The following is a 27,376-nucleotide window of genomic DNA, read 5'->3' on the forward strand; positions in this document are numbered from 1 at the left end:
AGATGCCAGGATTAATGAGCCAGTAGTTTCACCATGCCATGCTGTTATTTCTTCACATAAATGCCCTCAGATGAGATTACCTTTATGTCATGAAAAGGAGAAAAGGAAGGTTACATTCTTTCAACTGACAGGTTAACTACGGCCATTACTGGAAGACACATCTTGGTGGGCTGTTTTTCCTTGATCCTAAAAATTCAAATGTAAAGACCAGGACACAAATTAAAAACATTTTCATTTTAAGGGGAATCAGTCACTGAGGGCTTCAAACATAAATTACACCAAAATCAGGATGTCTTCTGTATTCTCCATTCACAAATACCTTGATTTACTCAAACTGTTCTGCGTCTAGTTTGTATTCAATATCTAACATCATCTTTAGCAGGTTGAATTCCTACATCCTATTTATTCCGCCATCAACAAAAGGTAAACTAAGTACAACATCATTACTATGCCATCACTTGTGTGCCATGTATGATATTTAGCACCAATATTAAGAAAAAAATAAATATACAAGGATGAATATGTATACTCAAATAAATCAATCATATAGTTACATCATAATAGACTTTGACTTCTAGCTAGCACTGGTGACAGCATTCAATGCCAAATAGGCTACTCAGCATAAAGTACAATTCATTAGAGGCAGGACATCTACCATGTTGTACTTATCTACCTTGCATTCTGGTATTATTCATCATTATTGTCTTTGTTCCCTTATTGAATGTAATTAGTTATTATTACAGTTTTGAGTCTGAATCACTGCTAATAAGGAGTAAAAAATAATATGAAGCATTATTCTGTTGTTAGGTTTTTTCTCCCTCAAACTGCAGATATTTTTCAGGCCTCTGATTGAGATTCTCATATTCTGCTTTTCATAATTGCTAAACTGTCAACTTTAACAAAATTTAGGCCAGTTTGCCTCCCCTTATGCAAATCGTACATATGACATTAAAATGTTTAGCATTCTTAATACAAAAATCTATTGCCATAGAAACAAATATTATTCTGAAGTCAGGTCAGGTGAAAAATGTACATTTTCATTACAATATTGATAAATAATCACTATAGTATGAAATATAAGTATCTTTGAAAGCATATATCACTTCAGTTGATTTGTAATTTCTCATCAGTGTTCTAAGTTGGCCCATTTTTTTTTCCAAATGAAAAATCCCATTTCCCTTGCCTTTGAGATATACAATTTTTAAAGATTCCATTTAGCATCCTTTATTGCATTCCTACATCATAAAGTTATGCTTTATTGCAGCATAAAAAAGCTGTAAAATTAGCATCCTTGTAAACAATCTTCCATGCACACTGGTGAAGCAATATGTGATTTGTACTGATCTCTTAAATGTGACTTGAGCTTACAGTATCCATGATTTCAAATAATAAAAAAAAAAGTACTAACCTAAGACAAGGAAGAATATGATAACAAGTAAAAACAAGTATTTTTCATCTACAGATATTTTAGAAATTTGATTATTATGCTGCTAAATTCTAGAGTGAGCTCTAAAATACAGAAATATTCTATTTTTACATGAAATCCCAAATGAAAATGGTTTTATCGTCTTACTTTAATATTTTAACATTACATCAATAATACCCTTTAGAAAATGCAGTGTTGAAATAGTCTGTGAACCCACCACCAAATTTTACTTTTAATTAAAATCCCTAAGGTAACACTAACATGTGACTTTTCTTTATCATAGAAAATCATGTTTTGTGTTTACCTTCGAGAAGATTCCATCGTGTTCTCTTAGTGGAGTAACAATTACAACCGTCCCTAAAATTCACATGCAGCCCACTAGTTCGAAACTGTACTGTGGGATGAGTGTTTTTAGGGTTTAGACTCTGTGGCAACCAAATCAGAAATCTTCCCATGGGAAAAGGTGCACTTTCAAAGCCTATAATGACCGTTAAATTTCAAACCACAAGATGGATTTTGGTTAGTCTTCCAAAGAAAGCCTGTAAATTGATTCACCTGCAAGTTTAAAAAACACCCACATACTAGATTTATTGGGGGGTGATCACTTTGTAAGGTATATAAACGTCTAATCACTATGTTGTACACCCGAAACTAATAAAATGTTGTATGTCAACTGTTATTGAAAAATAATTTAAAAAACAAAACAGAATAAAACAAACATCACAACCACAACCTTCCCTCTCAGACTACTGAAGAAACGGTAATTTTCACTACTAGTTAGTTTGGGGAAGTCCCTCAAGCGCGTGCCTAAATTTAAGGTTAGCTTGAACCAAGCATGGACGCTGAGAAAACCAGAGCAGCCCGGCGGAGAAAAGCCTGAGAGGCGGCCATGTGGTCCTGAGCTCGCTTCTTCCGACATGCCCTTTGCCCCCACCTGGGAGGTCTCGGGGATCTGAAGCCGAGCCTAGGCCTGGGGACACAGAGTCCGGGTCGTCTCTTTCGGACGTTCGCCCGAGACCTAGGCCCTAGGGACAGAAAGAACCCGGGCCTTTCACGTCCACTGCGTACCTGAGATCAGATGGCAGCTCTGGGCGACCCCTGCGGGCAGAGCTCCGGGTCCCCACGCTTCCTTCACGGTGATCTTTCCTCCTTGCCCACAGCCTCGCCGTCACACGCACACAGCCGCGCAAGGCTCGCCCTCCACTCCTTTGTCGGAGGGAAACCGTTCACCTGAGCAGCTTATCATCTCTCGGGCCCTGCAATTAGCGCCCGCAGCTGCGCTGCAGGCCCATCTCGGGCCGGAAGCCCCCGGCCGGCCCCCGGCCAGCGCCCAGCCTCGCAACGCCCCAAGCTCGCTCCAGGAGCCTGCGGCCCGGCCTGCTCACTTCCAGTCTGAAGGAGTGGAAACTGGACCTCCCAGTCCCGAAGCTGTGCGGGAGAGCGCTGCCTTGCTGGCTGTGCAATCCGGAAACTGAACCCAAGCCTACTGAAGGGCGAACGAACCCTAAACGCTGGGAGCCTGCCAATTGAGCGCGAATTGAGAACCCTCAGGACGAGCCCTCTTCCCGTCCCCCCATCCAAAGTCACACCAAAACCCACCATTCTCCATATCACATACCGAAAATGATTTTATTTTATCCATTTACATTTAACTTGATATAAACTTGTCCGGAAAAGTCAATATGCTTTATATTAGCTCAAACATTTATTAAGAAAACCAAATTCCATAAATAAGCACAGACAATAAGTTAAAACATATCACAAATTGACCAGTATGTAACAAGAATGCTTTATCTACACAAAACATCCTATTTAACATGTTTGTTCATTCTTCGAAAGCGCTTCTGTTCTCTGGGTTTGGATTTGACCAGCACATGCAGAAAGAGCTGATTGTGTTTCTCTGTACAAAGTTGCAGGGTTGTGGATGTCCCAGTGCACCCATCGGCGACCTGCAGGGGCCAGGGCGGTGGCCGAGGGGCACGAGGGACGACATGACGACCACAAAACAACCAAGGGCACAGAGCAGCGAGAAGAAACTGAAAAGGAAGCAAACAAACCCCAGTCCTGAAGGATCCAGAAAAGAGATGTGGCTTTTGCTTTTACAAAAGGAAAAATTTTCTTACATGTTTATTTTATTCTTCCTTATAAAGACTTATCAAAATGGGTAAGATCGCCTCTTCGTCATATGACTGCTTTAGTCTACTCTAGCCACCCAATCCACGGGCATGTCCCCTCCTGAGAAGCCTTCCCTTCACTACCCACACACAGTTGTGCTTAAGAAAATAAACATAAGGTGAAACAAAAGCATTCTTTTGCAAGCCAAGAAGGTTGCCTGGAAGTGACTGGGTGAACCCGGCAAGGGTAGGGTGGTGGAAGAGGAAAGAAAGAGGAGTTCGGAGAAAGAATATAAGGATAAATCAAATTTTATCAGTGGGGCCCTCAGATGAGGCGGTTGGTAGCAGATGCTTGTCCTCCTTTAAGACAAAAATCCCTAACATTGTGCTGTCCCTTGAACACGTCCATGTGAGACCTAGGTGCACTGTGTATGTGTGTGTGCGTGTGCGCGTAGTGTTTGAGAGTGAGCGAGAGTGCGAGTGTGTGTGTTTCTGCCCACAAACCAGTCCATTGATGTCTGATTTCAGATCCTGAGTCGACTCCCTGGTAAGTAAAATGGCGGGAAAGATGTTTTTTGCAGGGCGCGGGAGGAAGGGCGTGAGGCTTGGGAAAGATGGGAGCGGGAAGGAGGCTGCGGGCGAGGGGGTCGTAGATGTCGTGTTGAAGGTGTGGGTGGGAATGACGCCAGTCAGAAGACCGGGAGGAGAGCGCAAGCACGACAAGTACGAGCGGGGAGGCCGGGGTAGCGGAAAGAGTGGGGTGAGGCTCAGAGATGGGTGGAGGAGGAGAGTAAGTGTTAGAAGGGCTCTGGGGAGTGGGGGCGGCAGGGCAGCGGGGCGACGGGATCAGGCGGAGGGGAGGCCTCGCGGGCCGGGGCTTGGGGTGAGCCCGAGCGAGCGGAGGAGAGAGAAGAGGACAAAACAAGACTTGGCGGAGGCCGGGGCCGGGGCAGGGAGTGGCGCCCCGGGCGCCCGCCCGAAGGGCCTCGGGGCGGTGCCGGGGGCGGAGCGGGCCGGGCGCGGCTGCATTAAGTGAAGCTCATGGAGACTGTGTGCTCTAGTGCCTTGCGACGGAGGGAGGCGATGCTCGTGCCCCGCCACACGTCGCTGCTGTCCGGGGAGCTGCAGAGCTGGGGCGAGCCGGAGACGTTGCTGGGGCCGGGGAGGGAGGCGGGCACCATGCCGGGGAAGGCGGGCTGGTAGAGGTGTGACTGCAGCCCCGCGCCGTTGGAGCCCGCCAGGCTGTTGGACAGGCCCATGGAGTTGGGCGGCGGCCCTGCCGCCAGGCTGCACTGGGACAGCGACTGCGCCATGGCTTGCTGCCTGCCCAGCGCCGGCGGCAGCGGCAGCTGTGACACGCCCGGCATGGCGGCCGCCGCCCAGCGGGTGTCGTTGGCGTGGAAAGAGCACAGGCTGTCGCCCATGGCGGCGGCGGCCGCGGCGGCGGCTGACGGGAACTGAGGCAGGCCCGGCGTGGGCAGCAGCGTGCCCGGCGCGCGGAAGACGTTGGTGGTCTTCTTGCGCTTCTTCCACTTAGCGCGCCGGTTCTGGAACCAGACCTGGAGTAGGCGGGGCGGGAGAGAGACAGGGTACCGTTAGAGAGCCGGCTGTCAGCAGGGGCAGGGGCTTAAGTCCGAGAAACCCGCGTCAGATACACCCAGTCAGCCCCAGGCCGAACAAGTGCCATCGGCCCGACACGCCCCCACACCCAGCCAGAGATCCTGCTACTTCACCAGCTCGAGTCAACTGGTGCCCCTTGCACCCACGAAGGGCCGACTCCCAAGGTCCTGAACAATTGTACCCCCGAGGGCTTACACGTAGTGCAAACATACCACCGTGTGCAGTGTACACCACGGCCCTGCACACTGGAACATTCTATGCACGGCTTAGATGCACAGGTCTGCAGGCAGGCATGTGTCAAGACTGGACACACAGGTGCACAAATGAAGATAAACATGTGTACCCATGTGGCTTAATAGCGTGCCTTATGACACTGATGGGGTATAGAATTTTCAGAAACGCTGGAAATTTGGAAATTGATGAAGAGCCGTGCACGACATACCCAGTTTCAAAATCGAAAGACAAAGGAAAACCCTTAACGCCACGGATGACAGAGCGGAGAGGTTAATATGGTGATCCATGTGGGAAAGTGAGCGCCACTGAGCTACAGCGTTGTTTGGGTCGCCACCGTGACTTTCTCATAGCGATAGGCACTACTGACACAAGTCTCCGTGACTCGCTGGCAAACCTCTCTGAAGGCACCTTTATCTAGCTGTGCAAGCGTGCTGGATGGAACTTGCTGCCAGAGCCCTGAGCCCCAGGGCCTTCGAGTTTATTCTTTTGAAGAACTTACAGTATCCCAAATAACAAGGCCTCCAATTCTCTCAACTCCTACCCCCAAGTTTCATCTATAAACTAAAAGCAAATATTCTGACCACTACAAATTAAAGCAGGTCAAGTTTAAAGTTTGCACTAGTTATGAGTCCAATTAATTTTGCTAGAAAAAGCCATGTGTCTTTTTAAAGGAGATGTATTTGATAAACTCCAAATAAACATATGCCTCATACTGGGTCTTTCTTACCAGTGACCCTGGAATTTCAGACCTTATCCAACAAATTTGCCTATGGATGTCAAATTCACTACCACTGGGAAGGAAAGGGTTCTTCCTGAAAGATATCAATAAGTCGCCTGACCAAAATAAACTTCCATCTCTCTGTATTTTAATTTGATTAAAAAAAAAAAAAGGCCAGCATGCCTACTTAGCAGGCTCGCAGTTTAACATCTACTCAGTTGGAGGTTTACTTTGCATAAATATAAATGATGTGGGGCACAGCTCAGGTACTGATTGAGTTTCCTCTTAGAATTTGGCCAACCTTGCAGTTTGACCACCATATTCGTAGCCAAAAGGTTATTCATCCGTTAATCCAAGCTCTTTCGTGTTTATTCTGCAACCTAAAGTATCATAAGTAAAGAAGTACCTGACCCCGGTTTTCGGTAAGCTAGCTATGCACAGCGGTGTGTACACACACAGGTGCAAGTGGAGACACACTCTCCGCTTACCAGCCTGAATGGCATTTTACAATCTAGAATTCTGCCTGCCTTTGGGCTGGCCCTGGCCTCCTCTACCATACCTGCGCCAACGTCCGCTTTCTCTTTCTCTTTTTTCTACCCCATTTCCCACATTTCTGTTTACCCCAGCGTCCGCATCGGGTAAAGATGCCGGGTCCCTTCCTCGCTAAAGCCCCTTGAGCTGGTGGCACGGTGGATTAATGAGGCAGCAGGGCCCCACCGCGGATTGAGCTGTTAGCGGCCTTGGGCAGAGGGTAACACCCAGGAGTCAAAGAAAGCACAGCTAGTAGACTTGCGGCCACAGGTCGCTTTGCATTACCTATCCAAGGCTGCACTGGGGGGAGTAGACTCACTCGATGGAGCCATAGACAGGGACGGTGTCTGTATCCAAACGGTCCCCAAACCTCACACCACATCCGGATGTATTTCTAAAGATATCTACATTAAAGACCGGTCCCTATCACCCTCCAAGTGTCAGTGAACCCGAAATCTTTCAATGTTTGGGGCTGACAAGGGTGGAGAGTGAAGGTGGTGGACTTGTGTAAAGGAATGAGGAAAGAAGCAGAAAATAATAATGGGGGGGGCGGGAGGGAAGGGGGATTGTCCCATAGAATTTCAGAAGCAATCATACCTGCCAGCAAGATTTCTGAATCTCAGGCACAGGCCGAAAAGAACAGTTGTCAAAGAACTAAATACTATAGGAATAATCAAAAAATTGTGTTCAATCATGTTTGAGGGTTAGTAGTCAAATGATGGCTACAAAATTTTTTATGTTTCACGGCTTACTGGGGTTGGGAAAAAAAATCTGCATGGGGTTTAAGCACCTCCGTTTCAAGCTATGATGCATATGTTTTTAAAATGTGAATGTTTCCACTTGAAAACTAGAGCATGACGGATTAAAATGCAGGCAAAACCTAAGGGAGATTTTGAGAATGCACAGATGACAACTCCAAGAAATATATTAACCACAGCCATGGGCCAACTTTGTACTCAGTTTGAAATGCAGCTCCTCTCAGAAAATGCTTAATACAACAGTGAGAATCTAATGGAGGTTGGAATTTAAAAAACCACTTTTGCGATATCTGCTGTTACAGTAATATAGACATACTGTAAATGTATTTTAAAATATATAGCCCATTTAATTCATCACCTATAAATGGCTCAGAAATAGAGAAAGAGAGGGAGAAAGAGTGAATATTACTTTTCCTCTCTCAAGCAAACGCTTTATGAAGATCTCATTGGAATCCAGCAAATGATTAATGTGAAGATTTGGGAGGAAATCTGGGGAGCTGTATTAAAGCCTAGATCTCAGGTTCATTTCGATCAGCCAGCCGTGAACTCTGGGCCGAATTCATTACACTTTAATAGTGCTGGGAGAGGAAGAAAATGCAATTTCTCATTCCATTAGAAAACTAGAAAATACTCTCAGCTTGTCCCCCTATTAAGATGTGGCAGGTGACAGGGCCATTCTGGGGGACACGGTCAATGGAATTACAGCACATTATTTTTGTTCGTATAAAATATTGAAAGGCAAGCCTGACTGTGCAGAAGTTATTTCACTGATTTGGTTTTTATGTAAATAAAATATTGAAAGTTAATTAATCCGTGCTAGAGACTAATGATTATGCTTATTATATTGCATTTGATCGCGTAATTTGCATGATTCTCGCATTGCTGCTTAATAAGCCATCCCAGGTTATAAATAATTCTGAAATTGGTTTCTAATAATGGCATGCTATAAAAGGAATGGTTTTATTACACTAGCCAGAAAAGGGGAGCAATATCAGACATGGAATTGGCCTCTATGTGAATGGAGGTGCTTTAATAAATACTTTAAAGTATGATATATACCAGACATAGATAAAAATAAATATGTTAGATCATTTAGTCTTGAATCAGAAAGCATCTTTAAAAACATACAATTGCAATAAATTAAATATTTAGATCATTTTTAATCAGTGCAGTGGCCCACATACTAAAGAGAATGTGTGGCAATCTGTTAACGATAAAGAAATCTATGAAGTACTCATCATATAAGAACATAAACCAATTACTATTTAATTTGAATTTGGTCAAGGAGCAATGGTACAGTGAATTGTGAAGTAAATACATTTTCCATAAATTATTTTGCATTACATTACATAATGTTAATCATTTTGAAATGTTAATTAAAAAGGTTATGTTGATCTGATTACTTTTTAAACTATGGAACATTATTTTTAAAAATATTGAAATTGCCATTCTATTAAATTGTTCCTATCAGCAGCCTAGAGCTATTATCTTTGGTTGAACATTATGCTAGAACAATTAAAGTACTTTGTCTCTTTCTTCTTTATTATTCTTTTATGTACTTTTTGAAAAAAAAAACTTTCTATTACATAGTTTGTATTTTATTTCACTTACAACTTTTTCTATTAAAAGAATCACTGCATTAACCTTCGGAAGATCTAATAAAGTTTAGTAGACCTCATTTTCTTTTTTCATAAAGTCAGTTGTCCAATTATATTTTATTTGTGATTCCAAGTTTTATTTCAATCTAAATGAATTACCAGTCTGTCTGGGTTAAGCAACAAAATTTTACTTTTTAAAACAAAAATTATTAGGTAGTATTTCTCTTGAGGGACAAAAAGCAAATTTATGAATTTTGAAACTAAAAAATTCTAACAAGCCAATATTATCATTAGCAGTAATGGAAGTTTTAAAATTGTATATTTCTGTTAAGGTTTCAACTAAACTTCAGACTTAAAAAGAGATGCGAGGTAAAAATTTTTAAAGAGCATTACTAATATATATCTGTACACTGCAATTAACATTCTTTTGGTGCTCAGTATCAATGGTCCATGGTTCAGGGCTTCTAGAGTTCACTAACGAAACCACCTAGACTTATATTGAATAATATTATTAATCTATGTTATAGCCTGAATATTAATTTGACCACTTTAAGTCTCCAGTTACATTCATTTGCTAACTATTTAGAACAGAAGCATATACAATTTTTCCAGGTTAGACTATCTTTAAAATGCTCAATGGGGATCAAAATATTCAACACTGTGATTATGGACACCCTTGTCTCTTACTTCTTAGGTCAAATGTAAAGCAACTAAAATCTTTAAACTTAATTTAAACATCCAGAGCTGAGGCTGACACCCGGGATAACGTACAGAAAATACCACGTACAAGACAGGAAAGAAGATTTTCAGCACCCTGGAGAGTTCGAGATTAAGTGCCCGTCTTGGAATCTCACCTACAGCACCCCACACTCATGAAATATTTGATACGTTTTCATCCTTTTAAAAATCGGGCGTGGGGTGAGATTCACTGATTTTATGCTTTTATTCTCCGGTTTTCAGAAAAGTTATAGGAGTGATTTTCTAAGTTATATATAATTTACAATTTGGAGGGTGGTTGGACAAGAACAAGGAGTCAGTAATGATTTTGTCTACTACTTGTCAATCTTTCCTGCCCTAAATGTCCTGTCTTCGGATCGGATATCCAAAACAAAAAGCCATCATTTTTTCTCAGTTTCTTTAGGGGAAAACCAAGGCTCATAGACTGTGGGGGATTGCTATTGCCGCCTCCAGTGCATTGGTTGACCTCCAAAATTCGAATCCTTTGCAAACGTCAAAGCTAGGAGTATTCTGCCTGAGCAGCAGGAAGGTGATATTCAGGAGAATAAAGCTACACCGTGAAACCCGGGGCGGGGGGATCTGTTTTAAAAGGCCCTTATCGCGCCTTATTTTTTTCCCTTTTTGTGTTTTCTATGTAGTTGTTGCATTCCCCCGTTCATCCAGACGCTTAACACAAACTCATTAGGGGGTAATGAAATACTTGTCGATAACGCAAGCTAACGTGGAAGTGAGCGCTCGGCTTACAACCTGGGAGAGGCGAAGGCTGGAAGACTTGAAGATTCCCTTCTCAGGAGGAAGGAGTTCCTAGCAGTCGAACAATGCCGGCTTCGCTTTTGAGGAGTTTCTGCTACGCTATGGCTATAGCGGTGGGAGATGGATGCCCTGCCTGTCTATAGGGAATGGCGGTCGGGCTCGTCTCCAGGCAGAGGGGCTAACTCCACCTAGGAACGCGTAGGCTTCTGAAGCTCAGCCCAGGATCCCGGCAGGGCGAGGAAAGATCCCCGCTTCCTTTGCCCAAATCCTCTCGCTCCCTCCTTGTGTTCTGCCCCGGCGCCCACGCCCGGCGTACCTGCACTCGGGACTCGGTCAGTCCAATACGCAGCGCCAGCTCCTCGCGCATGAAGATGTCGGGGTAGTGAGTCTTGGCGAAGCTCCTCTCCAACTCGTTGAGCTGCGCGGGGGTGAAGCGCGTTCGGTGGCGCTTCTGTTTCTGTTGGCCCTGCTGCTGGCCGGTTTGGCTGGGGTTCGGGCCTCCTTGAGGCCCCGGCTGCTTGTCCGGGTCCTTTGCGCTCACCGCCAGCGAGGCCGGCGTCGAGCCCACAGTGGTGATGTCCTCCCCGGGCAACAGAGTGGCTCCCTCGACTGGGTCGGAGTTGGACGCTAGGTCCCCCGGATGGCCCCCGGGGTCGGAGCCCCCCACGCCCAGCCTACATTTCACCGCCTCCCGGTGGCCCAGAAGCTCGGCGGCATCTTTCATACCTGAGGAGGCAAGGGGATCGCGATCACTACCTTCCTAGCGATGCCAGGAAAGACAGTCCTTTCCGCGCGCTCCTCCTGCAGCCCCATCCTCGGCTCCCTCCGCGCCCACGTTCGCCCAACCGAAGAAACTCCAGGAGTGGTCGGCTGGGTTCCCCAGGTTTTGGACAGCCAGGCTGGAATCCCATCTCCGGGCCCTTTCCCCTCTCTCTGCAGCTGGCTTTCGTAAGCAGCACATGCTCTCGTCTCTCCCACAGCGAAACACTCCCAGTCCCGACAATGAAACATCCCTCGGAATCCCTTTCAGGAACGGTACCCCGGGCGCCCCAGAAACCCGAGGCCATATCCGAGAGAGAAAAAGGAAAGAAAAGAAAACAATGATTCCTAGGTTGCTGCCCCACCTGCGTGCGCTTAGGCAGCCTGACGAACTCTACCTCCGGCCCTCAGCCGATTCCCACTCACTTTCGGAAGACGAATATGTCTCCAAGCCTTCCACCCCCCGAAATCAACTGAAATCAGCTCCGCCTCCCTCTCAAATCAAGAAAGTGTTTGGAAAATGGAGTCACATCCATCAACAAAGATTCCCAAACCAGAAACTCAGACAGCTTTAAAGAAACTCGAGTAAAGTCAGTAGACACGACAGTGAATCAAACTTTAGAGAATTCAACTTCTCTTTCCGGAGAAATAAAAGGCGCGTTCCTCACAGCCATTGGCAATGCCGAGTCTTATGCAGGCGAAGATGCCTGGGAGGACGAATTTGGCTTTTCTCCTTTCTCAATGAGCACACAGCAAATCCGCTTCTGTTGCAATGGCTTCTCCTTTATGCCAGATTTTTACAAACTCAACCATACTTAGACCAGAAGGAGAGAAGGAGATAGTGAAGAGAGAGAGAGGAAAAAAAGAGGAGAAAGAAATCTCAAATTAAAGCAAACAGAAGGGGAAAGAGAGAAAGAAAAACACCTCCAAACAAATTATCATGAGGTAGATCGCATTTCAAAAAATAATAATCATAAGGGGGAGGGGGAAGAGAAAAAAAGTAGGAAAAACAAAAAGTAACATTTCCCAACTCATTTTTCTGATCTACATATTCCATGGATTTTTTAAAAAGACGATATTAAATCAAATTAAACTTTAATGCAGCACAATTACTTTTAAAGAAATTAGTCCATTTAGGGCGCATTAAGGTAAAATAAGGAACAAATTGACAATTTCCTGCCCAGGCTTCTCCTGGCTGCCCGGGCGAGAGGCGCGCACTCACCTAGCCTGGCGTCCAGGAGGTCGGCGTGAGACAGCATCGCGCACCGCTCCAGGGCGAAAGCTGTTCCCCCCCAAATTTTAGCGGCTTTAAGTTATTTAAAATAGATATAAGCTATAAGCTATACGATATAGACATATAGATCACCTAAATGAAAGAAAATTCGGTTTGTGGTTAAAAAGGGGGCTTCTTGCATTATAATGTCCTTTAGAGAGACGGGGAGGTGCTTAACAGTTGAATGAACCCGTGAGCAGCTCGGCGAGGGGACCAATCAGGAGGGCAGCCTGCAAATGTCAGCGCCCGGAGAGTCCCCCACTCCGCCCGCCCGCCTGCGCCCGCCTGGAGGAGGCGGCGGTGGCAGCTCCGGCGGCTCCAGCCCCGAGCAGCAGCTAAAGCAGTGGCGGCCGCCTCGGTCTCGCCCTGGGCTTCGGCGCCCGGCCTCGGTTAGAGCTTCCCTGCATTTTCTCCAGTCACGCCTTTCCTTCTCCTCCTGCCCTGCTCGCTCCAAAGGCGCAGCTGTCTCTTTGAGCTAGGATCTTCCTGAGGCAGAGGCAAAGCAGGGGACAGAGCAGGACATGACCCCCGCGTGACCCGAGATTTCCCCGCCCGCGAGCTCTAGGCGACACTGACTTGCCTCTGGCGACGCGGGCCTGCCAATCCGGAGCATAACAAGGGCACACGGCGGCCTCAAGACCGTGCCTAGACTCGCTGCTGCCCAGCAGGCCTGGGCCTAGGGTCCAAACGCCCTGGCTGGGACCCCGGGCCTACTGAGTCCCAGCTCCGCTGCAGGCCTAGAACGCAAAAAAGAAGTCGACTCCATGGGAGCTTCCCGGGCTTGCGCGCAGTGTGGATTCATGCACCCTGCACGCACCCTTTCCGCTCCGCTCCCGCTCCTCTACCCAGCCCACGCTTGCATCCTTGCCCATGGCCCGCTCTTTTGGTCAAAGTTTCTAAGTTCTGCTCGGCTCTCAACTCCACTTAAGGCTGTAAATAAAGTTAAATGCTCTTTATTTTCCTCTTGAATATGTTAAACTACTTGAACAATTTAAAGTGCTTTGCACAAGTGAAGCGAACCATTTCTAATGTTCTGATTTTTCAGAGCCAGCCAACAACAAAGTTTAGATTAGTAATATATTTCTAACCAGAGTAATTTTCAAGATCATTAGGCATTTATGTAATTAGTGCCAAATCTATAAGCTTTTATTACGATTATTAGAGTAAAATCAGTATAAATTTGTACTAATTTACTACTGTTTAGACTTGGCTGTCAAGCCCAGAGGTTCTTATTGTAAATGATAACTGAGGAAATTAAGTGCAAAATTCTGTACCATTTCTGATCTGCTCCTAAACAATCCGTTTCAATTGTATTTGTAGCAGAACATAATGCCCTTTTAAAGTTATTTGACTTGTATTTTTATTCGCAACACAAGAAAAATGCCCTCTATCCAGGCACAATGAAAACTGATATTTACTGCTCTCAACTTGATTAACATTGATTTTTAATTCGAGGGTGATGCAATTAAGATTATTCATTCAGTGCAAATAAAGCTTCCACAAAAGGGTGGCCCTATGAAGTCTGTTTTAAATAATACCGAGCAAATGGCTTTTTTTTTGTTCGCCGTCCAATTGACTTACACAAAACATTGGAAATGCTGCCTGAGAGCAGATGCGAGAGGAATTGTGTGAGTGTGTGTGTGTGAGTGTGTGTGCGCGCCCTTAGCTGTGTGTGTGACAAGGATCGAGTAAGGAGACAAAGGAGGCAGCAAGGCGAACTCTGGGGCAGTTCTGCTTCCTCCTCCGTCTCTCCTATAGCCCGTTCCCCTCCCTCCCATGCACATACACGTGCGCGCGCACACACACATGCACACACACGTGTGAGTGCCGGGCATTTGCTACACCGGTTCCTTCCGAGCTGCGGAGACCATTTCCCCCGAAACTCAGTGCGGGGCCGAATTCAGCGGCCGCCGCGGCTGCTGCCAACGCGGCCTATGTGAGACTGGAATGAAGGGACTGTGGGTTCCAGCTTGGCGGAGGCAGCGTGTTTGCGAGCCGCTAGGGTGTTCGAGAAGTGCCTACTGTACTTTCGAGAAAGGGTTTGCTTGGGAAAAGAATGCTTAAACCTAAAGCAAATAGAGTCCCTGCCATAAAAGCTTTCCTTTCCCCAAACAAAACCCCAAATCTAGACGCTACAGAGCCGGGAGCGTGCGGCAGGAGGCAGGACCGAGGCCCGGAGCAAGGGGGCGTGCGCCTTGGACGTGGCCCTCGAGTGCGCACCTGGCTGCACGTTCCCGTGGACACGCAGGGGGGTTGTGTCCACTTGGGAGGGGCTTGCAGGACATCCATGACCGGGACGCAGGGGTGGAGGTGCGAAGAAGTGTCAAAGGACGAGGCAGGAACCCTGACAGAGGCACCGCGCTCCTCTAAACCAGCAGGTCCGCTGAGGCCCGCACTGCGGGGGCTCCGCACCGCGTGTGGTGGGAGGGGGAAGAGGCTGTGACCTGGAGAGAAGGGCGCGGCACCCCAGTCTACACCAGTGTGCACGCCAGCGCTCGTGTCCTTATCCCACAGCCGCCCGCCGAAGAACCATTGGCCGTGCAGCGTCCTCCCACACGCACTCGCTCGTATATTCTGTTTTGTTGTATCTTTCAGGTCGATAAATAAATGTGTAATAGTTAATGTGAAGACACATCAGAGTAATAACAATGGGACGAAATCAAAGGATTATCCATCTCTGTTAGTAACCGCTGAATAACAATGTTGCGGCGTGATTGATAGCCCGCTTCATTTTATGACTTTTCTATTGGTCTTGATTTTTATAGCAGTATAAACAAACTAAATCACTTCTTCCACGACTTCAGAGCATAAGCATGGGGGGTGGAGGGGAAGATAAAGGAGAGGGGAAAAAAGGAAATCTGAGAGTGGGAGGGGGTAGGAGGGGTGGCGGTGGGGGCGTCGAGGTGGGGAGGGCTCAAGCTGGAGCTAGAGCCGGGAGCTGGGAGCCCGCTGCCAGCAGGCGTGGCGAAGAAAACGACAATAGTCTGGATGTAAAATGCTCGCCCCCACGCGGGTTTCCTCTCGGCAGCTCGTTCTGGCCAATGTCTGAATACACCTGGGCAGCGCCTGAGATGTATTTACCAGAGTTTTATTCCCCGTCATCTTCCCACGTTCCTGGGGCAGCCAGGAAAGTGCCGGTCAGGCCCATCGCTGTTGATAATTTAAGGCATTTCCCACATGATCATGGGAACTGAAGTCCCTAACAAGGCGAGGTTTTAGCGCAATGGCCCCCAAATCTTCGGAATGACAAGAATGTCTTTAGAAATCACTTCAAAGCAAAGTAAAAGGATTTTCTATGACGGATCCAGTGATTTTTCCTCAATAAATAGGTTTTAGATTGTTACACACACGTAGAAGTGGAACAAAGGGAACTACCAGAAAATATATTGGTTGCCCCTAATAAAATTCATTTAGACAGTTTACTTCTCATAAAAAATAGAGATTGAATTTTGTACAAGAGCCTGCCAAGGGGCGATGCACAGGGAAATCATTTTTTTCTTTCTCCCTTTCCCCCTTCTCTTTTTTAACAAAGCACAAAAAGCACTTAAGGCCAAGGACCCGCTCCCGCTCCCATCGGGCCGCGCGCCCAGACCGAGCCAGAGAACTTTGTAGTTTTAAGAGAAGTCGGCTTTCTGGGAGATACATTTTTTAAAAAAAGAAAGGAAAGGAAAGAAAGAAAAGAAAGAAAAAAAAAAGGAGAGGAGAGGAAGGGAAGAGAGGGGGGAAAAGGAGGAGGAAGAGGAAGGGAAGGAGAAGAAGGAAGGAAGGAAGGAAGAAGGAAGGAAGGAAGGAAGGAAGGAAGGAAGGAAGGAAGGAAGGAAGGACAAGAAAAAGAAAAACCCTCATGGCTGATTGTGTAAACTACAAAAACACAAACTACAAAATCGGTGTCTTGCCTCCTGTTTTGCCATCCTGGTCCAGAGCAAGATTTAGAAATATGGTGAGGCTGGATGGGGAGATGGGTTGGGGTGGGAGATCCAGACAGCAAGTGATTTAAAGATATATGCTGATTAGATTTGTAATTCTGATTTTCTCCCTAATTGTGTTTCTGCGTTTATTGTTAATTCTTTGTAGAGACAGAGAGACAGAGAATAAAGAGAGAATAAAAATATATACCGGGTGCTCTTGAAGAACTGGGTAACGTGGCCAGCGCCCTAATTGCTTTTTCCACTTACAGAAACCTCGGATGTTTATTAAATGGAACTTTCGGCTGCTGGGGTTGTTTGTAAACTGCTCTCTTTTCTGTGCAGACAGTGGGCTGAAATATGGCGCGTTATTATTCACATTCCTCTTATTAAATGCTGAATTGTAACATTGTTCCCTTTAATGAGGAGGGCCTCCCTCAATAATTAACGATCTCACATTTTCCTATTTTCTTGCTTGATGAAAAGAATCAATTTTAATTCGTGGTAAATTACAGCCATGCTTTTGGGTATTATTTGCTTACAGAAAACAAATCAAGTGACTTGAACACTCCTGTTTACTTTTCCAAATATGCAATAACCCAAATGCTATGGCAAATCAGATTGTGTTCCTCAGGCCTATGTTAGAACCTTAGAAAGAATAAAGGGTGGGGGCAAATACTCCAGGAAAACAAACAAACAAAAAAACCCCAGAAAGCTCTCAAATCCATTGCATTTGAAACTATGGTGACTACTTTTGCCCAGATCTTGCCCCAGGTGCCAGAACCTATTCTCCCCGAGTCCCCACCCTCTCCTCCCCATCCTCGTTTTTGACTAGGGTCAGTGGTCCACACCAGAGTTTGGGATTGCTTGATGTATGGTTCATTTGGGGGAAGTCGATTTGAGGGTGGAGTGAGTGGAAGGAAAGAGATCTGGGAGGGCAGCCAAGTCTCTGGGAAGGGGTGACAGGCGCTTCCACACTTCTCTGCATAAAAGAACTCTCTTGAGGTTCCCAGCAAAAGAGACCACAGCCAAAGAGGCTTTAGCTGAGTGCTCCTGTCCGCCACTGTGAAAGCCCCCTCCGCTCGCCTTCCCGCAGCGGCTCTCTAGGGCTGAATGAGTGCCTTTAACCCTAGCCAAACAGGACTGCACCCAGCTCAAATGTGCATTCTCCAGGCCTCTCCAGGGCCAGGGGCTGCTCTCAGCCAAGCTGTCCCGTTCATGTCGTCGCGGGAGCCCGTGGCCCCAAAAACTCCTTGCCTAAAGTACCCTGATCCTCAACCTGGAACCTAAAAGTTAAGGGCCCAGATTCCAGGAAATTTTTTTAATGCGCTGGGAGCGGGGGCTGCGTGTGCGTTTCGCGTATACATGCGTGCGCGCTTGTATGAGCCGTATGTGTCCACTGCCGGCTCACCCGAACCGCAGGGATGTGCGGTGGGTCGCGTAGGAGTAGAAAACTCGCCCCTTTCCGGAAGCCTGTGGCGATACACGAGCTCAACATATTTTTTTTCCTGCAGTAAATAGTTTCCCATACATTCGAGTTGGCAAACTATAACCATATAGTCCACTTGCACGGCTCTTTGTAGGCACCCGGGCTTGCTTATTTTTTAATATTTGTCTTCTAACAACTAACATCCGCGGCCCTCAACGCAGAAAGCTCAGCACAAAACAATGACGGATCGGTACACCCGCCCGCCAACTCCGTATCTCTTCTTTTTTGCTTCTAGCCCTGTAATTTTAATGGCCCCAATTAGCCACACGGAATATAATAAGTGACACAGAGATTTTGTTTGTATGTGTTAAGTTCGCTGCTTTTCTGATTTCTGTTTACTCAGGATAAATAATCATATATCAGTTATTCAGTTAGGTGACAAGGCTAGTAATTGGAATAAAAAGAAAAACATCTCATCCTTATCTCTTTCTATAACTAGATATAGCGCTAATAAGACTGCATCAATCTTATCTAGCAAATAAATAAAATAGACAAACAAACAAATTCGCCTCCAACAAGTTAATGCGGTGTATCTGAGTGGAAAGTAGATATTTTCACGCATTCTGGAGATGAGGAGTGACTTTTAATAAAATCACAAGAAAAACAAATGTAATTCTGTAAGCCATTTCTTGTAGCTGCCGGCGCCCACCTCCTCCCCCCTTGCTCTCTGCCCAGCTCCACCGTCTCAAGCTTTTTCTTTTCATAAGCGGTTAGTCCCAGTTTAGGACTGACACTGGGGCTAAGCTTCTCCAGCTACTTTACACTTGGGGCTGGGGGCGGGGGGGGGAAGGTGGGAGATATCATTCTCTAGGTAGTGAGCCTTCCTCAAATACAATGTTCTCTTTCCCTATCTTTTCCTCCTTTCTTTATCGTCCTGCACTTGCTTCTCCCTTTTGCTTCCTGTCCTCTTTTCTTTCACTCCATTTTTTTCTTCCTCTTATGCTCTCTTCCTTTTTGTTTCTTTTCTTTTCTGCCTTTTCGTTTTCCCACTCTTTCCTCTCATCTCTTTCCATCCTCCCTATCTTTGCCTCTGTCCTTCCGTCTTTTGTCTTCCACTTTTTCTCCTTTCTATTTCCCTCTTCCCTTACCTCTATTCCCCTTTCTCTCTTCTTTCTTCTCTCCTTCTCTCCCCCTACCCGCCCCCCCCACCTTCTTGCTCCCTCCCTGCGGCCAGTGAGGCTAATTCCGGGCGTCTATATTCCTCAATTAAGAAATCTTACCGAAGATCGATCTTCCATCTGCAGACATGCCAGCTTAACAAATTAGATTCTTGTTTCGTGCAGGTGATTTGGTGACAGTTGGGGAATTAGAAGTAATAAGTTGTTGTGTTTGAGCCCGGGCCCCCGCCCCTCGCGCGCGCCCCTCCCGGCCCGCAGGCCCCCCGGCCGCGCCCGCCGCCCAGGCACCCCCTACCGCACCCCCCCAGCCTGCCCGCGCCCGCCGCCGCCGCCGCCGCATCCCCCGCCGTAATTAGTGCTGCTGCCCTCCATGTGGGCTCGATTAAACCGTGATTTAGCCGAAAGAAATATAATTATGGCTGCAAATAAAATAATCAGCATTGAAGAGCGATTTCCTTAATGAGATGGAGCGGTTGCACGTCACGGAGTAAAGGGGTCTCATTAAGAGGTGGTAATGAGGCTTGGGTGGATGGTGCAGTTACAAAATAGCCCAACTCCTCTGCAGGCCCGGCCCGCCCGCTCGAAGTGGCCGCGGTCCAGCCTTTCCGCTGTCCCGCGGTCCTGCGGTCCCGGAGGGACACCCAGGCCTGTCCCGCCCGGCCCCCAGGGGGCGCAATGCCAGCTTCCCCGCCTCCTCCCTCCAGCAGGCGGTGCCGTCAGGCGGGGCAGGGCGGACAGAGGCGACGCAGCTAGGTGAGGGAGCCGATGGCTGCGCTAGGGCCCCGGCGGCCCCGCCCGCTCCGCGTCGCACAACGGGTTTGCACAAACAACTTCGAGGACATCGGTCGCTGGAGGAGCAGGTTGGAGTCAGGAGCCTCTGACTGGAGTGGGTGCTAAAGGACTGTCCAGGGAACCGCTGGGCTGTGAGACCCGGGAAGAGAGTGTCAACAACAAACAGGTGCTCAGAGGCAGGGGACACCACCGCGGGAGGCATCAGCGTACGGAAACACTGCGTCTTCACAACGGCTTAGAGTCCTGGTATGGAAAGGCCTCAGGGATTCTCATCGTCTCCATGTCATTTTCCAAACTTTAGTAAAGTACTGAAAAGGCAACAACTCTGTTTAATTGCCTTGTAGAAAAAAAAATGTCTTGGATAAATTATTCCAAAGATTTCTTAAATGGGTAGTTATGACCTTTTCCGTTTATTAGGTTTAGGACAGCCTATGAATTCCTTCTTAACATCAAGGTGTGTACACATGCATGTTCCCAATCTCCAGATGTGGTGATACCCGAGTATTTATTTCTAATTAGATTGTTAATCCTCTCCTTGGTTTCATTTGGAACCATTCTCATGTAATGCACACAAAGTGACTGATGAGGCAGCAGATACATTTCCCCTTATTCATCCAATCAATATTTACTGAGTACCTACTATGCGCTAGGCACTGTGTTGGACAGTAGGGAGGGAGAAATGAACAGAGGGACATATCCTTGGCCTAGTGGAACTTAAAATCCACCATGCCCTGCACTGAATTTTTCGACCATAGTGGTCCATGGCCATCGGGCATTTTGCACTCTGTGGGAAGCAAGGGGAAATCTGAGAAGTAGCTCAGTTTGTTTTGGTGTGCTCTAACCCTTCCACCTTCAAAATCAATATTCTTTTTCCACCCAGTTACCTGGGATCCTGAGGAAGAAAGTAATTTGATAAATTAACTTTCTTAGGTGTTAGGAGTTAATGTAAGACCCTTTATAGGATGTTCCCATTTTAAAAGAGGACAGCAAGAAGAGGCACATTAAATGACTTTTTCATGTCTTTCTGATGGTGGTGGGAGGCTCAGGAGAGGAGGATTGAGGGTTAATTCACTACTATCCAAAGTTATTGCTTCCCTCATTATCCTCACTAACTCTGATGGAAACTCTTGCATTTAAAAGAAAATTTTTGCTTGGGGAGTCACAGATGCGTTTGAGACCATGAAAGCTATGGACCTCCTCTCATTAAAATGTATATATTTGCAAACAACTTCAGGGGGTTCAGGCTTCTCATAAGCCCCAATTTAAGAAAGAGAGGTATCTAGGCAAGACTTTAATATTTGTGATTAAGACCTTCAGAGAAGAAATAATGCAAAGGGGTTCTATCAATAAATCTGAATCTGGGGAAGAGCTGGGTTATGAATGAAAAATAAACTTTCAAACCAACAAGTTTCAAGAAAACAACTGGTTAGAAGATGCATGCAGTCTAAAAAATAAATTTATAACAAATTCATATCTTTTATCTGACCCAAATATAGGTTAATATTAATCCAAACCTATATAAAAACATTCCATGTTGCAGTGAGTTGTCAGGAAACCCGCTTTGTCAGTGGGCAGCTGGCACTCTGGCTAGCGTGAGTTAGGGGGTAGCCTCACACAATGGTATGTCATAAATATGGGCAGACCTTACCCTGGATGGAGGTGCAAGTGAATGTGATTAAAATTCACACACTGGGACCACAGGGAGTGAAGAGTGATTAAAAGCCTATCTTAAGCCCACTAAAGCCCCCAAATCCAGAGCTTAAGCTAATTCTCTCATTCATTCCCCAAAGGCATTTTACACATTAGAGTCTGAAACCAAGCCCCAGAGCTGCCTTCTCCACCTTTTGATACTTTCTCAAGATGCTAACATATGGAACCAGGGATCTTTTCTGAGCAGAAGATAGTTCTTTCCTGGCTGCTATAGAACAGGATTTATTATCCCCCTCTTTCTTAATTTTAAAGAGGTCTCCAAGTCACCCATTAGGAGGCATATTGATTTTTCCATATACATTTTCTTGGCATAATCTTTTTTTCAGTCCCCATGAATCAGCTGCAGTAGGGAAGGGAGTATATATTAGAGTACATAGTAAGCTGCTGTAAGAGAGACCCCCAAAGAGAGTAGCTTAGAAAAGATGGAATTCTAGTTCTTTCTCACATTCCAAGGGTCATATGGCAAGGCCGATATAGAAACTCCTAAAGGTTGAGAATCCAGCCTTCTTGTTGTTCTGCCTTCCTCAACATTTGACTTCCATCTTGTGCTCTAAGATGGCTGTCCCAGCTCCTGCCATCACGTCTATATTTCAGGCAGCTGGAAAGAGAGATGAAGAGGGAGGCTCAACCCTTTCTTTTAAGGACATGGCTCAGAAATGCACCTCTCACTTATCGCAATGCATTGACCAAAATTTAGTCACATGGCTATACCTCAATGGAGACTGAGAATTGTAGTCTTTACCTGAGCTAGTTAAACATAAGAAAGGAGTCTTCATGGCCTTTCTGCTCCAAGAGGGACATAACTGCTATTTTCAACATGGAACCTCACTTATGACTTGGCCCTCACCCTCATGTTTCCCCCATATTATACTTAAAGATTAGTTTGCAGTAGCAGGAGGAGAGGAGGGTAGTGGAAGCAGAGAGGCAATTTAAAGTGTAACACAATAATCCTAGGGAGAGATGATGGTTGCTTGGACCAGAATGAGAGCTGTGGAGGAAGTGATAAGTGGTTAGAATCTAGAATTATTCTTAGGAAGAGCCTAGGATTTGCTTCTAGATGTGCAATATGAACGAGAAGATTCAAGGATAACACTATTCATGGGTCATATTCATTCATTGACTCTTCACTTATTCACTCATTTGCCAAATTATTTTTGAGCACTGACTGGCTACAGCCAAGCACTAGGCTGGGACCTGTGGATATGATGGATACATTTATGCCTTTACAGCTGATAAAGATAGAAGTAAATACAAACATGATATGTATAATAAAAAGGAAGTGCCAGAGGCTATGAGATAGTAACACAGAGGAAACCTAGTATAGGGGTCTGAGAAGTGATGCCTAAGCTGAGACATGAAGGATACATAGAAATTGGCCGGGAAATTGTCATGAGATGAGGGCTGAAGAGGAAGAATGTTCCTGCAAAGGAATTCTCTCCAAATCCTCAATTCCTTGCATGGCTCCATGTTACCTACTTGGGATGGCACATGAAAGCCTGGGCTATGAAGTCTAGCAACTTGAACTTAGGTCATGCTGTCTTTTTAAAGAGAAAATGCTTTTTGAAGTTCTATTCAAATTAATTCAATTCAATAAATATTTGTAGGTTTTGGGCCAGGTTTCCAGCCCACAGACAATGGTCCATGGAACCATTTAACTGAGAGCAGCTAATAAAATTGGAGTTGTTGAATTTTAGGAAATGCAAAAGCATCCTCTACAAGGTCAGACTAAACTTCAAAGGATATCAGCCTGGAAAGACATGCACTGAGGGGTGATATGATCAACATCTATTTTAGTAAGGTTACAAGAGAGTAAATGTGGATTAGGCATCAACTCACAATCTTCAAAACAAACAAAAGGAAGTCCTTTATACAGGACAAATTAAACTTGTGGAATTCATTCCCTCCAAGAGATGGTAAAAGTATTCTCTTTGGTGGGATGATAACTCAGTGGCTCTAAAAGAGACAAACAACAACAGCAAACACCAACAGTGGCTTAAACAAGATAAAGTTTGTTTCTATTCCAATTAATAGTTTAGATGTAAGAAAGCCAGGACTATTAAGACAGGTCTATGGTATCAGGGACCCAGTCCCTTCTATATTGTTATTCTGCTGCTAGGGTGTCCCTCTTATCCATGTTGTTCAGGATGTCTCACCACCATGTTACATTCTAGCCAGCAGGAAGGGAGAAGGGAGAAGAGGAGAGTATCCTTCTTCCTCTAAAAGAACAAGCCAGAAGTTGTACATGTCACTTCTACTCAATTCTGTTGACTAGAATTTGGTTAAATGATGACACCTAGCTACAAGAAAAAGATGGGAAACATTGTCTTTATACTGGATAGTCTTGTTCCAGGCAAAAAATAGGGGGTTCTATTACCGAGAGAAGAGAAGAACAGATACTGGGGGCGTCTAGCAGTTTTGTTCCACTAAGAAGTTTTCTTTCTTTCTTTCTTTCTTTCTTTCTTTCTTTCTTTCTTTCTTTCTTTCTTTCTTTCTTTCTACTTTTCTTTCTTTCTGCTTTCTTTCTTTCTTTCTTTTCTTTTCTTTCTTTCTTTCTTTCTTTTCTTTCTTTTTTAACTAAGTTTATTGGGGTAACATTGGTTAATATAATCATATAATTTTCAGGTGTGCATTATCATCTGACATCTGTATATTCTATTGTGTGTTCACCACTCAAAGTCCAGTTTCCTTCAGCTACCATATATTTGATCCCCTTTACCCACTTCACCTTCCCCTTATATTTGACCCCCTTTACCCCATGTACCTCCCCCCATCTCCCCTACCTCACTAGTAACCACTACTATATAGTCTTCTGATAACTACTACTCTATAGTCCATGTCCATGAGTCTGTTTGTTTGAGGAGTTTCTTGTCTTATTCAGAACTTCCAAGGTGAGCACTGGAAAGAACATTTTCAGGAGCGTATGTGCAGGTGGAGGGGTTGGGAGATACCTCTGAACCACGAGTCTCCCTTTCCTCTTTGGGTCCTTTCACTTGAGTTCTTGCTATCCCCCAGGTGTTGCTGCCCCCTTAAAAATCCTGGTTCAAGCAAAGATCAAAACTTTTCCCTGGGTTCCCTTAGCCAAGAGCTTTCAAAGAGTTTACTACAGGTGTCAAGAGAACAAAGAAGAAATAAACACAGAAAATATGAGAAACTTATGAACTTCCTAGTTACAAATTCCACTGATCTATTAACTACTTTATTCTTGTCTCAGTGGTTTAGCCTAACTTCTCCAGCACTTTGACCCTAGCTCTCATTTCCTGGTTACCAACTTATCTCTGCATGAAGGATGCATGTTTTAATATTCATTATTCAGGAATCTACAGTACCTCCCTTATACCTGGGCAAGCAGGTATCCTTTGCCTTGGGCCTTTGGATAGTTTCATTTGTACCTTCTCCAGCCTCAGCTCACCTAGAGCCACTCTGTCCCCTCTAGACCACCTGGAGTTCCAGAATTCCTAGCCCAAGTCCTGCTCCTGCTTGCAGTGCTCTTCCCATGTTAGTGCATCTGCAGTATGCACACCCCTAGGCCTGAGGGTGGTTGTTTGTGATGGTGTCATGGAACTTGGACAAGTGGGATAGGATGAGCACTTGCGCCTATGGGAGGCCCCTTGCTGCACTGGACGCATCTGGTTGGTAGGAAGAGAAGAAGGGGCAGGCCCAGAACTTGGGGGCTAGGACCCCCAAAATTATAAATTTGAGCTTAAATTCCCAGGTTGTTATAAAGACACATTTGTCAAGGTAAGACAATAGAATATATTTTAAGTAACAATTTGTTAGCTTGATTTATAATTGTAAAATATTTAGACATATAATATTTGGTCCTCTATTTATACTCGCGCTCTAAGTCCTATAAACTTTAGGGCTAGGCAGTCCTGGCTGTCTTGCCATATATTTAAAGATGTCTTGTCATCTTTAAAATGCTATTTCAAACAAATTACATTCAGAAAAAAGCGGGAGTAATGGTGCTAATATCGGACGAAATAGACTTCAAAATAAAAAAGGTAAATAAAGATACTGATAAAGGGAATTATGCACCAAGAAGACATAACACTTATCAATATCTATGTTCCTAATCAGGGATCCCCGAAATATATAAAGCAATTACTAACAGAAGTAAAGGGAGAAACAGACCAAAACACTATCATAATAGGGGACCTAAATATACCACTGTCGGATATGGACAGATCATTCAAACAGAAAATCAATAAGGAAATAACATCCCTAAATGACGCATTAGACCAGCTGGACATAATTGACATTTACAGAGCCTTCCATCCCAAAACAGCTGCTTATACATTCTTCTCTAGTGCACATGGAACATTCTCAAGGATTGACCACATACTGGGACACAGAGACAGTCTCAACAAATATACGAGGGTTGAAATCATACCAACCATATTCTCTGAAGCTGGAGATCAACTGTAAAAAGAAAGCAGGAAGAACAACAAATACATAGAGATTAAACAACATGCTACTGAAGAATAACTGGGTCAGAGAAGAAATAAAAAAGATCAAGAGATACATAGAAACGAATGATAATGATAGTACAACATATCAAAACTTTTGGGACACGGCAAAAGCGATCATAAGAGGAAAGATCATATCACTGCAGTCCTACCTCCTAAAACAAGAACAAGCCCAAATAAACAACCTAACGCTTCATCTTTAAAAACTAGAAAAGGAAGAATAAATGAAGCCTAAATTCAATAGAAGGAAAGAAATAATCAAAATTAGACCAGAAATAAATGAAATTGAAAACAAACAAACAAAAGCCAATAGAAAAAATAAATGCAACAAAGAGCTGGTTCTTTGAGAAGGTTAATAAAATTGACAAACCCCTGGCTAGACTCACTATGGAAGAGAAAGGACACAAACAAAATCAGGGATGAAAGGGGAAATTACGACTGACACTGCAGAAATACAAAAAGTATATAACACCAAATTTAATAACCTAGAAGAAATGGATCAGTACTTAGAAAACTACAATCTTCCTAGACTAAATCAAGAAGACTGGAAAATCAAAATAGACCAATGAGCAGTACGGAAATTGAAACAATCATCAAAAACCTACCAAAAAGTAAAAGTCCAGGACCAGATGGCTTCACCAGTGAATTCTACCAAACATTCAAAGAAGATTTAATACCTATTCTCCTCAAACTTTTCCAAAATATTGAAGAGGCAATACTTCCAATTCATTTTAAGAGGCCAGTATTACTCTGATACCAGAACCTGGTAAAGATAACATAAAAAAAGAAAACTACAGACCAATATCTCTCTTGAACACAGATGCAAAATTCCTAAATAAGACACTAGCATACCTAATACAGTAACATATTAAAAAGATTATACACCACAATCAAGTAGGCTTCATCCCAGGGGCACAGGGGATGGTTCAACGTTTGCAAATCGATAAATGTGATACACCACATAAATAAATTAAAAAATAAGAATCATATGATCATATCAATAGATGCAGAAAAAGCCTTCAACAAGATACAGCAACCATTTATGATCAAAACACTTAACAAAATCGGTATAGAAAGAAAGTACCTTAACATAATAAAGGCCATATATGACAAACTTTCAGCCAACATTATACTTAATGGTGAAAAATTAAAAACCTTCCCTCTAAGATCAGGAACAAGGCAAGGCTGTCCACTGTTGCCACTGTTATTCAGTATAACATTGGAGGCTCTAGCAAGTGCAGTTAGATAAGAGAAAGATATAAAAGGCATCCAAATAGGAAACGAAGTCAAACTGTCAATATTTGCGGATGGCATGATTCTCTGTATAGAAAACCCTGAAGACTCCACAAGAACACTACTAGAAACAATAAGCAA

The 27,376-nt window shown here is 44.7% G+C and overlaps 1 protein-coding gene across 1 annotated transcript; it reads right to left on the reverse strand.

Moving 5' to 3' along the window:
- Positions 1–3,036: 3,036 nt before the first annotated feature.
- Positions 3,037–12,670, reverse strand: OTP (orthopedia homeobox). The gene is made up of 3 exons (XM_039875190.1): positions 12,472–12,670; positions 10,807–11,216; positions 3,037–5,099 (listed from the first exon to the last, which is right to left on the reverse strand). Exons 1-3 carry the CDS (start codon positions 12,506–12,508, stop codon positions 4,569–4,571), a joined length of 978 nt encoding a protein of 325 aa, XP_039731124.1. The 5' UTR covers positions 12,509–12,670; the 3' UTR covers positions 3,037–4,568.
- Positions 12,671–27,376: the final 14,706 nt, after the last annotated feature.

The sequence above is a fragment of the Pteropus medius genome, unplaced genomic scaffold (assembly GCF_902729225.1).
Source record: "Pteropus medius unplaced genomic scaffold, Ma_sr-lr_union100, whole genome shotgun sequence".
NCBI classification, from domain to species: domain Eukaryota; kingdom Metazoa; phylum Chordata; class Mammalia; order Chiroptera; family Pteropodidae; genus Pteropus; species Pteropus medius.